Below are 12554 nucleotides of genomic sequence, written 5' to 3'. Positions count from 1 at the left end.
GGTTTTCTATTCGTTATTGCCGTGGGTGTTTAAATTATACAATTCAATCATTGTCAGGCCTTACCGTTTGGTTATCTACTCATTATTGCCGTGGATTTTTTACTATTAAATTATCAATTGTTAGTTATATTTTCAATAACTGTGTAGCCCCGTTTTACAAGGCCGTAGGCAGGGAGGGGGGTTAGAGGGTCAAACCCCTCCCCCAAAATTCCGAAATTGAGCAGTACAAATTAAAACTAGGTTTAAAAAGTTAAATTATGAAATAGAAACCACAATAGAGGATTAATTGTTATGTTTTGCAATATCTATTCATATTTAATATAGGCCTAGTTCTATTAGAATAAATCTGATCTATTAAATAAATTGGTAAAAACTATTTAAAAAATATACTTTACTTTACTCTACTTATGTCTATTTGCTCATGCATGACAAACAACAGGTGAAATGGGAGTTTTTGGACTATTATTGGACACAGTTTTAGGCGTTAAAATTGCTTTAGAAAGTCGCCAAACGGCTTTAAAAATGTAAAATTAAAACATTACCCCGGACCCCCCTGAGCCGCCACTGGGAGGCTTCACCTCCCAAGAGTTTCTCTAGAGCTTGGGAGGAAGAGCTTCTCATATTTTGGTCCCTCTTTTTACAATAGTCTACCCGACGGCCTGAAGGTTGTTGCATCTAACAAAACATTTAAAGAAAAACTTATGGATAGCCTATGTTTTTAAAAAAATGTGTAATTATTGTATAAGTGTATAAAGGCCAAATAGTAGAATAAGATATTTGGCATAGTGACGAAAGAGGTTCTGAAAAGCTGGTGTACCAGAGAAACGCTTAATAAAGACATTTTTATTTATTTATAATAGGCTATTAATATCTTAGCCGAACTTGAACGTAGTAATTTTAAACTCGGTTAACAATATTAAAATTATTAAATCAGACTGTTTTAACATAGTAATCTTACTACAAAAGCGAGGCCAAACTTAGGGCCTAAGTTACTACAAGAGCAAGAAAAATTAATTGCTTTGCTTGAAGATTCCTCCATGTTATTCATGATCTGTAAATACTTTATTTAGTTGATAGACAAATACACCTACCAAGTTATCTTAAGAGTTACTATGAACATTTTTCATCTGAAAAATACAGAAATATATACGTCTAATAACACTTGCAATAATATATTTACACTTATACTGTTGACTTACAAGACGGTAAAAACATGTTAAAGTGGGTCTCCTTAATTTTATTGAAGAAGTACAGTATTATTTTTGCAGAATTGCTAAAAATGAATGGGTTTTAAGTTTTAAGTTTTAATAATGTTTCTAAAAAATCATCAATAAAATCATCTGTGTTTTTTACTACAGTTTCCATCAAGCATCTATCAACAGTAACCCACTTTCTAAAGCAATAGTAGGGATGTGCCTGAATATTTCTTTGATTCGTACCAACTAACACTGACTGCTTTGAAGAATATAGTGTCATAAACTGTGTGTGATAAAAGTGAGAATGAACTGGCATACGATAACTCTTAGTGGCTTGCTTGTTTAGAAGAAAAAATAAACAATACACCCTAAGGGACCAGCCCGTAGTTTCTTCTATCCACAACCAAGAGATGTATTGGGGATGCCTGGAGAAGCCCTACTTCAAAAAGTGGATCCATCAACAGCAACGGGAAGAACATATGCCTTAAGTACCGATGAGATGAAGCCTCTCGCTATGGAGAAATATATAAGCAGTTTGAATTGAAGATTTAGGCTACCTTTACTTCTACTGGTTCAATGGATTAAGAAATACACTAATAAAACATACCAACTTATTATTTTACTACTATTCTTATTAAAACTGGGTTTACAATAACAACAGATGCATTACAACACTTATCTTATCTGTTTAGGATATTAACACAACCGTGCATAATCCCCATACCACGCTGTAACATAAAATGGCCCCATTGTCATGTGTAGATGTATATTATGACAAAATATTTTTTTTTAATAAGAACCCATTTGTATCCCATTCTGAAATTTTCAGTACATGTAGTCAGTTAAGGTAAAAATCACATACTTTTTTATGAAAAAATTCAAGGGGACGTATTTTGGAAAAATCAAAAAACGTTTTTTTAATTTTTTTTCAAAATTTTTGACATTTGTTCAACATAGGCATGTGACATATCAAAATAAAGGGCATTTAAAATGAAAAAGAATGCCACAAGTTTGAACTCTCTAAGTGGAATAGCTTTTGAGTTATACAATATTAACGATTTCAAAACGCGGCTCGAAAACGTTGATTTTCAGATGATGAAGGGGCAGGTTGAAGTCTCCAGCATGTCTGGTGTTGTAGGAGTGAAGATGGCCATTTATTTTGAGGCTTCTAGAGCATGCCAAGTCCACAGCTTCAAAGATGTATACGGCTACAACATTGAGTATTCCCCAATCTCTGAAGGTCATTCTGCAGCTATCTCGCCAACCCAACCTTGCCATTGTTCGTATGGCTCTCTTCTGGAGTAGTAGGACTCTTTCCAGATTAGCGTAGAATAATTCTCCCCACAGGGCTATGCCATACTTCATGTTACTCTCGAAGAGGGTGTGGTAAGCGACTCTTGCTGTTTCCAATGTACTGGAGGCCATGATTTTTCTAATCGCGAATAATACTGCATAGCCTACTCAACCCCTATACATGCTGGACTACAATAAGATTTTGACTTTATGCTACAGTGAAATATGTTGTTCGATAAAATGTCCAGTCCTATTCTTCGTGAGTTTTTTATCTCAAATTTGCATTAGATCAAATACATTTTACATAGCCACATTTTTAGGGCTGACTTTTCCTTTTCGATTGAATGATTCTTTTAACACAATGCAACAGCTGATATATTATTTTGACCTAATGATACAGGTACTTCTCTTGACTAAATGAGAATTTGACATAGTAGTATGGATCCAGCAAAAGTACAGTAGCTAGTTTATAGTTTGATATTTTTTGTAAATATGATGTAGATGGATATCAAAGTTTTGCCACTTCAAAATGTGGTTGCGATTTTCAAAGTGATGATGTTGACCATAATTGTAATGTCTGTTTCAGATACCCGGACAAAAAGATGCCATAGTATTTCCCCCAAAGGTGAAGGGGAAACACTTCAGCAACCCAGATCAATTGTTGGATGGGCAGTTCAATCCACTTACACCTTGTTTTCGTATCCTTTAAGACTACCTACGCCTTTACCTTTAATACTACCGATAAGATAATCAATAAATTGTATTACTTTTCCCTTTTTTTCTCGTATCTAAGCCAGTGGCATTTTTGTTATGAAGTCATTTCAAACACTTTTAAGGGAAAGCGGTCCAAACCCATTAAAGTTTTGTGGATGTGCCGGGGATTGAACCCGTCCCTCGCACACCGAAGTCCGAGATGCTAACCACTAGGCTAGCAAAACAACCAACTTTCACTAAGTATAGAGAAATATTAATTTTGTGAGGTAGTGTAACAAAGATTCCCCAACTACATTTAATTCTTACATGAAAATATTCATGTTTAGGTGATTTAAATTAAATTTATTTTTAAACTGGCAATTCCTCTGTTTATTTATATTTTGTTTTCTGGTTAATAGGCTATCCTGTTTAATATCTAGCCACCATGTTCAATAATATACTTTCCTTAGCTCTTAATCAGAGTACAGTTTAATTTACAATGGAAAGAGCCGAGACAACTACTTTGAGCAGTGCTACTCTGCTTGCGAGATGCTGGGAGAAGGCTCGTATGCCAAAGTAATCAGAGTTACAGATCGCACAAGTGGATTAGCATATGCACTGAAAATAACCAAAGAACCCTTTCGCAATAAGTTTGACAGGTAAATATAATCATTTAAATTATCCTTCTAATTATCCATATTAGTTTGTATAGTAGAGATTTGACTTTTTGATTTTCATTTATCAGACCCTCTCTTTGGAGAACGAAGTTCAGTACAGCACTGTGATATCGTATGTCATATGCGTGTGCATAACTATGCAATTTGGGTGCTTACAGTCAACCTCTTCGCCAGACTTCATAAACCTCTACTTAACCCTACTTTTCCTTTGTTTTTACGTGCTGCATAACACAATATTTACAATCTTTACCAAACTAGGCCTATACAAAAATAGTAAAATACAATAATGTAATGTAACTTTAGAGTTTGTGACTGGAAAACTACCATCGACTCTAGCGTCTGTCTGGGGGGGATAGTCTTCCTAGAGGTAGAATTCCTGCAACCCAGCAAAACTCCACTGAACTTGATGTACATAGAACATACTTCCCATGTAATGTTAAAATTTGAAGCAAAAAAAAAAAAAACGTGATGCAATATGTTGAGATGGTCTACCAACTAATGACAATATTCTGTGTCAATTGATGAATCAATCAGCTGTTTGCTGTAATTTTAATAAACATTTAACCCCATACATTAGTACCCTCTAGTGAGATGGTCCTGAACTTCATCTATTTTCTTGTCTTCAAATTTTTACATTACATGGGAAGTCTGTTCTGTGTATAGTCAATGGTATGGCCCATTCATAACAGTTCTTTTCCTCGTGCAATTGGTGTGACTAACATTTTTAACATTTATTCATAGTATGTTTTACACGCAAGAATTTTTAATTGAAGTCGTTTTAGGTGATTGCTAATGATCCATCACCGTCAGTAAAAAAAAAAAAAAAAACAGTTTTAAAACGTTTCAGGATCTAGAATCTGATTCTTGTTTGAGCCCACCATTTTGTGTTGAAGTTTCCAATTTGTTCGCCTCCCTTTTATTTGTACTGATTGTTGCTTTCTTTCAAGATATTTTGTTTCTTGTTTTGCCTACTATAAAGTTAAAGCTACTAATTTTGTTAAGTTGTGTTCTATAAACCTTCTCACTTGGAATATAATCAAATCCAAGATTGAGGAACGCTGTGATTACTTTTTAAATAATGTAAACAAGTTGCATACTATTACATGTACGTACAGATCTATAATTGTCAGTATAGCTGTTGATTTAAAAATAGGTTTACAACAGACCTCAATGGCGGCCCTAGAGATTGCAAGGCCCAAGGCGATGTTCAATAGCGGGCCTCTCTTAATACCTGAAATACAGCTCCCAGGCACCGCCTTGATTGCCTTTATGTAGCCTAGGGCCGCCTCTGACAGACATATTGGCCAGACTTATTTATTTATTATTTACAGTTACACCATTTTCACGGGGTTATTCCACTTGCGTAACATAACTGCTGTGGCACTCGTATATGAATATTCATATAGCCAAATATTCTTTAGGCTAGAATATTTTAACCTGGGAATAACAAAGTACTGCTTTACAGGACTGTCAAACTTATTGAAATCAACCACCACTGGAAAATCCAGCACCATCCAAATATAGTGACTCTGTTCAAAGCCTGGGAGGAGGATAGGTTCTTGTTCTCCTTACAAGAACTCTGCAAACCTCTAAACCTAGACTCCTCCCTTGCTGAAGCGACTTGCTGGCTCGTATTAGTGGATATTTTGCAGGTGATTATCAGTCTTTTTACCATATTATTTAGGTTGAAAAAACATTTTAGCGCATGAATGTGTGATTCAGTTTAACACTTTCAAACACAAAATTTCAGTTCCAAATTGATAAAGTTGATTGGTGGATCAGAAACAGGGTGTCTACCAGTCACAAAAAAGTCACTGATGTTACGAGGGGAATCCTTATGTTAGGGACAATGATTTGTCAAATAAGTTTATACAGCAGACTCTCTCTTATCCGGACTCCTCGGGACCGAGGCCGGTCCGGATAACGGGTTTTCCGGTTAAACCGACGTCCCCAAAAACTCGTTAAAACGAACTGTTTACTATGATATTTGACTTAAATTTAGGAGAGCATTGTATTTAGACACGTGATCACTGGTCTCAAATCTCTCCCACGAGAACAGTCGTTTCAGTACTGCCCACTTCCTGCCGATCTAGTCCGGTTAAACCAATGTGTTGATAAAAATTGTCCGGTTAAAGAGATGTAATTTCTGCTGAGTGTAGTCCGGTTAAAAGGTGTCCGGATAAGAGGGAGTCTACTGTAGTTATTAATTTGTTTTAGTGTAAACATGTTTGTTATAAAAATGTATTGTTTGGTTAATATTAAGTATTCATGAGGTTAATGGTAAGAAACAACCGCGTGGTTCAATGTTCGCCCCAATAAAAAAGTATTTTCATTAATTCGTTTAATCCATAAAATGGTACTCGTACACTAATGACTGACGCTATTCAGTGTACAAAACTGTACTTTATGAATTGAGGATATTTGATATGAGACTGTGTGGTATGTCCACCTAGCTTAGACAACCTACATTTGACTGAACTGAAGTAGGTATTTATTTAGTTTACATTAAGCCCAGAAACTAAAGGAAAAAATTAATTCTTGTATTGTCAAATCAAATTACTAACATACTATGAAGGGAAATGTTACAATTAACTAATTAGTGATCACATTAAGAAAGAAAAATAATTTGTTGTGTTACTTTGTTGTCACTCCCTGTATTTACTCTAGATAGAAGAATATTTGTCAAATTAATGTTTTATTGTTATTAGAGACTGTTTTTTTAGGTTACCGTAACTTTCAGATTGTTAACAGCATTCCATGTACCTGAACAAATATAAGATAAAGACAATTTGATTTGATTGCATCCTTCCAAAGCTGATCAAACCATTTAGGGCTGAACAAACCAAGGCTAGTTTAGAAAGAATCTACTTTATAACTCTAAATAAAGCTTTTTATCATATTGTCTTTTTTGTTTCTAGGCACTCAAGTACATTAACGCACACCAGTTAGGACACTTTGATGTAAAGCCTGCCAATATTGTTCTGGGATGTGACGGGCTATACAAACTGACGGATTTTGGAAATATGATTAAATTAGAAAATGTGAGTACCATAATTTATATGCACAGTTTATAGTTTAATCCTGAATCCTGCTTGAAGGCCTGTTAATATCTATGTAGGCCTATTTAAGTTTAACACTCTATGTTAAGCTTGTTCATCATTGGAATACTGTAGTTTTGTCACTAATAGCCTAACTTATGGAGCAAAAGTATGAATACAGTAGAGTAGAGGTCTCCAATCTACGGCCACATCCGGCCCGGCTAAAGAAACTAGGAATATTATTTTATAGTGTAGACCGATGATCGTCTCTCGTGATTCCGGCAATATTCGTGAGCATATCTTTTGGTCTTGGCGATACTGTGATCGTGGCAACACTAGTTTTGATATGAAATTTTTTTTATTAATTTAATGAGTTTTTACATTTCTACAATAGTTTTCATTATTTTCCATGTACAACCTTTCTGCTTATCTGACCTTGCCGCAGCCAGTTTCAGTTGAATAAACGAGACTCTACTGTCAACAGTCAGTTTTTTTTAGGTATTTGTCTCTTTACACTGCTCTAAAAAAGAGATAGGCCTAAATCAAATAAAATTTGGATTGAGAAAACTGTTCATTTTACCTCAGAAATAATAATTAAAGCCTTCTCCCTTAGACTATAAGTTTCTTCAGAACTGTTGAATATTTAATTTATCATATTCCTAACATAGCTTGTGTCATTTTAAAGAAACAGTGGTTACCAGTTGATTCAAAGTCACTGGAGTACCTCAACCTCTAATAGTGAACAGTCAACTCTTCAGTATTAGGTTTACTCTACAGTATTACATACAGGATTTTTCAGTAATCTTTCATCTCACAAAAAGTTAAAAATGTTTGTTGCAAAGAATCACAAGTGATGTTTTTAAACAAAAGCTTCAGTTTCTTAACAAATTAGTGTAAATCAAAAAGCCTCTTTTAAGATTTTATGTAATGCCTTCTTCCAACAGGTGAACATTTTTAAAAGGTTGACTAACCAGCAATTTATATTTTACAGGAAGATGAAATCCACAAAGAAGGAGATGCCAAGTACGTTGCTCCAGAGCTAGTGCAAGGTGGGATTGGAAATTTCACTAGCAAGGCTGACATCTTTAGTCTGGGCATCTCTATTCTAGAGATGGCCAGTAATACAGCTCTCCCTAAGTATGGACCAGTGTGGGAAGGACTTCGTGGAGAATTAATCCCGTACGCAGAAACTGCAGGTAAGCATGTGCTCTATAGTCATGATGGAACAGTCTTCTCTAAGGCTCCCCAACCTTTTGTCTTAGTGTACCACTTCACGAGACAAAAATATTCAGTGTACCACTTGGAATAAGTTTATTATTTATTGAATACTGCAAATCTAAGAAACGATTTTCTAACCATAAGTAACTTAGGAAGTGAAAAATGAAACTGTGCAGTGTTATAATATGTTATTAACTGATATGAATAAGAAATCCAAACCATATGTTGTGGAAATAAAAAAACTTAAAGGAAAAGACTGAGCTTGAAGATTAGAATCCAATTTGAAAATATGTAGTCCAAGATTAATTCAAGGGGTATTAATCATACTGTATTTGAATCTGGGCCGAGATTTCCTGAAAGTTTGATATTTTCACAATTGGTGAAGGCTGCACCTAACTGAAGTACTGAGCAACTGGCATATGAGTTTTAACTTTTAATTTCACTTATATTACTTGGGTGCAGGTTTGATTAGAAAGGGGTAATTACCTGAGAATTAAGGAGACATAGGATAAGCAGGCTTACCTTAAAAAATTGCAGGCACCCCACTTCACAAAAGCAACACCAAAGAAAACACAAAGGAAAAAGTCAATATTTTGCTTTTCCACGTTGAGATTACTAGATTCCAGAAGTCCTTCTCTTGGGTGTAATTAGCTATATTGTCAGTAACTAATTTTTTGACTATATGTTAAAATAATGTACTAATTACATCCATTGTCATTTTGACGATACAGATTCCAATGGATCGTGAACTAATGCTTATGCACCAGCCCAATAAACTCTGATGTATTATACTTGTACTTAAAACATAACCTCGTACCACAGGTTGGGAAACACTGGTCTAGTCTACTCTTTTACTTTTCTAGACACTCTGAAAAACCCTCTGTATTGTTTAAATAAACCAACCATAGATTTACTATTGTTGGTGTGTAAATCTACTGAAGTTGAGATTGTAATACGCAACTTGACCTTTTGCGACCTGATGATATACTTATGAGTAGGAAACAGCTGTAGTAATTGCAACTACTCATTATTGAGTACTGACAGTATTGTTCGACTAAATGCAGGTTTTCTAAGTTGCCGAATACAGCTGTGTTTTTCAGGGGTCGCCGGAATTCTACCCCCGGAAATTTACTCCCATGAAAAAATGCCTATAATTTTGACGTCACAGGTCTGGGGTTAGATTTCTGCCCGCAAACTTTTAGGACGGATAAATTAAATTATCATTTATTTCGATCAAGTCACATTTCACGGTTTGCTTAACAGTTGTAATTAATCAAAATTCCAATAAAACTGACAGCAGAATTTTACCCCCGGATATCTACCCACGGAAATCTACCCCCAGTGGTCAAATCAGAAATATCTGACCCTGGGTTTCTACCCCCAGAAATCTACCCCCGTGGTCGGCTACGCTACGTATCGGCCAAGATTTATTATTGTAGTTTATTTTATTAATTGGTAACCTAACCTAACCCAATACTGGATATTAGAAGGTAATGATTGACCGAAGAGCCGTTTATTTCCATAAACCAATTAATAAAATCAACTACAACAATGAATCTTGATCCAGACGTAGCGTATCCGACCACGGGGGGTAGATTTCGTGGGATAGGATTCCAGGGGTAAAATTCCGTGGTATGGCAGATCACTTTATAAGCAAATAATTACATGTTGATTATTTAATAATATAAGTTATTGGGGGTAAATTTCCAGTCGCAGGCTGTTCCTCGACCGTGTGTATTGCCCGTCAAAATGATGTAGGCGTTTTTTCATGGGGTAAATTTCCGTCGATAGAATTCCGCTACCCCTTTTTCAGTACCAACTCAATACAGAAGAGTCAGGCACAGGCTTTTTCTAATTCGGCAGAGACTGTATCTCGCAGCAACATAGACGTGCTTCTGGATAATTTTTTATAGTTTATCATGCAGTAGTGAATTCTAACGGTTCTAATTTGTGACAGTGACTTTGTGTTAACAATTATATTTGATTTAATGATTTTATTTCAGTTACGTTAAGTGCTGAAGGAAAAACTGAAATAAGTTTAATTTGAAACTAAGTCAATTAATTTTGATCAAACATTTTTTCTTGTCATTTACCAAAAAATCAAAATCTTTATTGTCTTTCAGCTGCAAAGGCAATTGACATTGTCAAAAATAATATAGTAGGTAATATAACAGTAGGTATCATATAAAATGGCATCTTATTGTTAAATCAAAACAAACAAATATTTAACATAGGCATGGTATACATTACAGGAATCTTTATCTTAAATTATTTAAAAACATACTGGTATCTAAAACCTCCAAGGATCTTTTATCTACAGAGTAAAAACATTTTAATTTTAACCATGAATCAAGGATAGTTTTGAATTTTTGTTATAGGAATTGTTACTGCGGAAGGGGGTAGTTTATTAAAAAATTGTATACTAAGATATTTGTAGCTATTGTGCGTAAATGTAAGTCTTGTAAGTGGTAAGATGAGATGATAGCTATTTCTTGTGTAATGAGTATGTATGTCGGATCGGATACTATACTGATCTATATTCTATTTTCCATATACAGTAGAGTCCTACAAACTCGGCGTAATGTGGACTGGAAGGGTGCCGAGTTTGTGAAATGCCGGGTTATCAGGAACAAGGGTTAAAAATAAGAAAAATACAGTTTTTAAGCTTTTTAACCGGATTTTTCATTTATATTTATATTACAAGTCAGTATTAAGTCATCAGATATGGTACAACAAATCCTTAGTACCAGTTGCGAATAATTTTACTTAAGCTGGCTTGAGTCCATGATTAATTCGGACTAGAAAAATTACTAATTTTCTGAGCCAGGTGATGGCCGAGTTATCCAGACTGCCAGGTTATCGAGTGCCGAGTTTGCGGGACTTTACTGTAATAAGCAATTTAAAATGTATAAAGATGGAAGGGTTTAGGATATTCAAGGCCTTAAAATCTGCTCTGCAATCGTCCCTGGGCTTTGTTAATCTAATGCACCTTTGCTATTTAAAAACGGGTTTAGATCCTACAGAGTTACCCCTAAGAGAACACCATTTGTAGGTGAGAATGGAAAAATGCATAACAATTTGGATTAACACCCCATCCCGTTCCTCATGGTTTCTTGTCAATGTATCAAACTAATTTTTTTTCTAAATATGAACAGTCAAACTATAACTAGTTGTGGGTCATAAAATTGTGCAGTACGCCTAGCTTTGGTTGACGTGCTGGGACCTCGAGTCAATGCAGATTTCAAGAAACAAGAAGTACGTTTTAAAAAGAGGCAAACTGTGGAAACTATACAATTAAAAACTGACGCTTTAACCAACTCTGCATTCGAATATTGCAGTTCTAGAAAAATGCCCTTGCCAAAAATGAAGGTTCTAGAACATGTACACGACATTCACAATCTGGCAGCTGCATTCGTCAGCTAGGAAAACACACAGTAAACTGTCGCACAGAGAACAGTTGGAATTGTTGTCACAGGTGATAATTGTCTATTGCCGAGTGGATATAATGCCTGCCATCAAATCTTTGAGGGTTGTTGGTTCAATCCCAAGCTGTATTGATTTTTAGATTCAAATGCCTTTTCTCTTTGGGCTTCCAATTAATTATGCTTTCCAACAAAGGGTCAATGTTAGATTGTAACAAAACCCAGGTTCAAACCATCCCCATATTGAAACATGATAAATAATTGCCATTCCTGTAGAAAAAAATGATTTATTAAATAGTTTTTATTTAAGGAATTGATTTTTTTCCATCATTAAATGTGTATTTGATTGAATGTTTAAACATTAAGTTTTTTTATTAAGTTAGGTTACCCAGCAGAAACAGAAAATGTTGATACTTACAGTTTTCCAACAATTTTAGGAACACTACATCTACCAATGATCTACAAACATATCTAGTACAGAGCTTTACTGATAAACTTGCAGACTAAACATTTCAATAAATTATAATATTTTGGCTTGGATTTTGATTGTTTCATGGAATTAAGTAAATGTTGATTTGTTTCAGAGCTTTCTGTTGTTTTCATCAACATCATGATTAAGATGATAACCAAAGACCATCGCCAAAGACCATCTGCGGCAGTTTTGTTGGATCTCCCTGAAATAAAACAAATGGCTGAAAAGGTACAGTACATTTTGTTTTTATAAGGTATGTTTTTTTTACATTTATTTTAACAAAATAAATTTATCCAAAGTTTTCATCAAGAAAAAATACATACAAGTAAAGATGATACCGGTATATTTTAAATATATGCCTTAACATGTCAAACAACTGAATCTCTGCTTTTCTTTAAAAAAAAAAAAAAAAATTGTAATTGATTCTTTACTTAACCAACAGCCTTGTTGGCTAATATAGACAAAAAAATCCATCAACATCAGCATAGTTGAGGGGATCATAACCCCTCTCAACAAAATTACATATTTTTCCACATTTATGGTAT

At 34.7% G+C, this 12554-nt stretch overlaps 1 protein-coding gene across 1 annotated transcript in view; it reads left to right on the top strand.

The window, feature by feature from the left end:
- Positions 1-2291: 2291 nt before the first annotated feature.
- Positions 2292-12554, top strand: part of LOC128998997 (membrane-associated tyrosine- and threonine-specific cdc2-inhibitory kinase) — a 28282-nt gene continuing 18019 nt past the window's right edge. Inside the window, exons 1-7 of the mRNA XM_054425354.1 lie at positions 2292-2396; positions 3076-3187; positions 3664-3841; positions 5325-5511; positions 6778-6900; positions 7889-8093; positions 12122-12237. Of these exons, the coding sequence (XP_054281329.1) occupies positions 2292-2396; positions 3076-3187; positions 3664-3841; positions 5325-5511; positions 6778-6900; positions 7889-8093; positions 12122-12237 (1026 nt within the window). The remainder of the gene's footprint in view (positions 2397-3075; positions 3188-3663; positions 3842-5324; positions 5512-6777; positions 6901-7888; positions 8094-12121; positions 12238-12554) is intronic.

Source organism: Macrosteles quadrilineatus, unplaced genomic scaffold (assembly GCF_028750875.1).
Source record: "Macrosteles quadrilineatus isolate MER2022 unplaced genomic scaffold, UCM_ALF_1.0 Scaffold_7__1_contigs__length_78375512, whole genome shotgun sequence".
Taxonomy (NCBI): Eukaryota; Metazoa; Arthropoda; class Insecta; order Hemiptera; family Cicadellidae; genus Macrosteles; species Macrosteles quadrilineatus.
The sequence above is the reverse complement of the archived record's forward strand: the minus strand, read 5'-3'. Positions and strand labels throughout refer to the sequence as shown.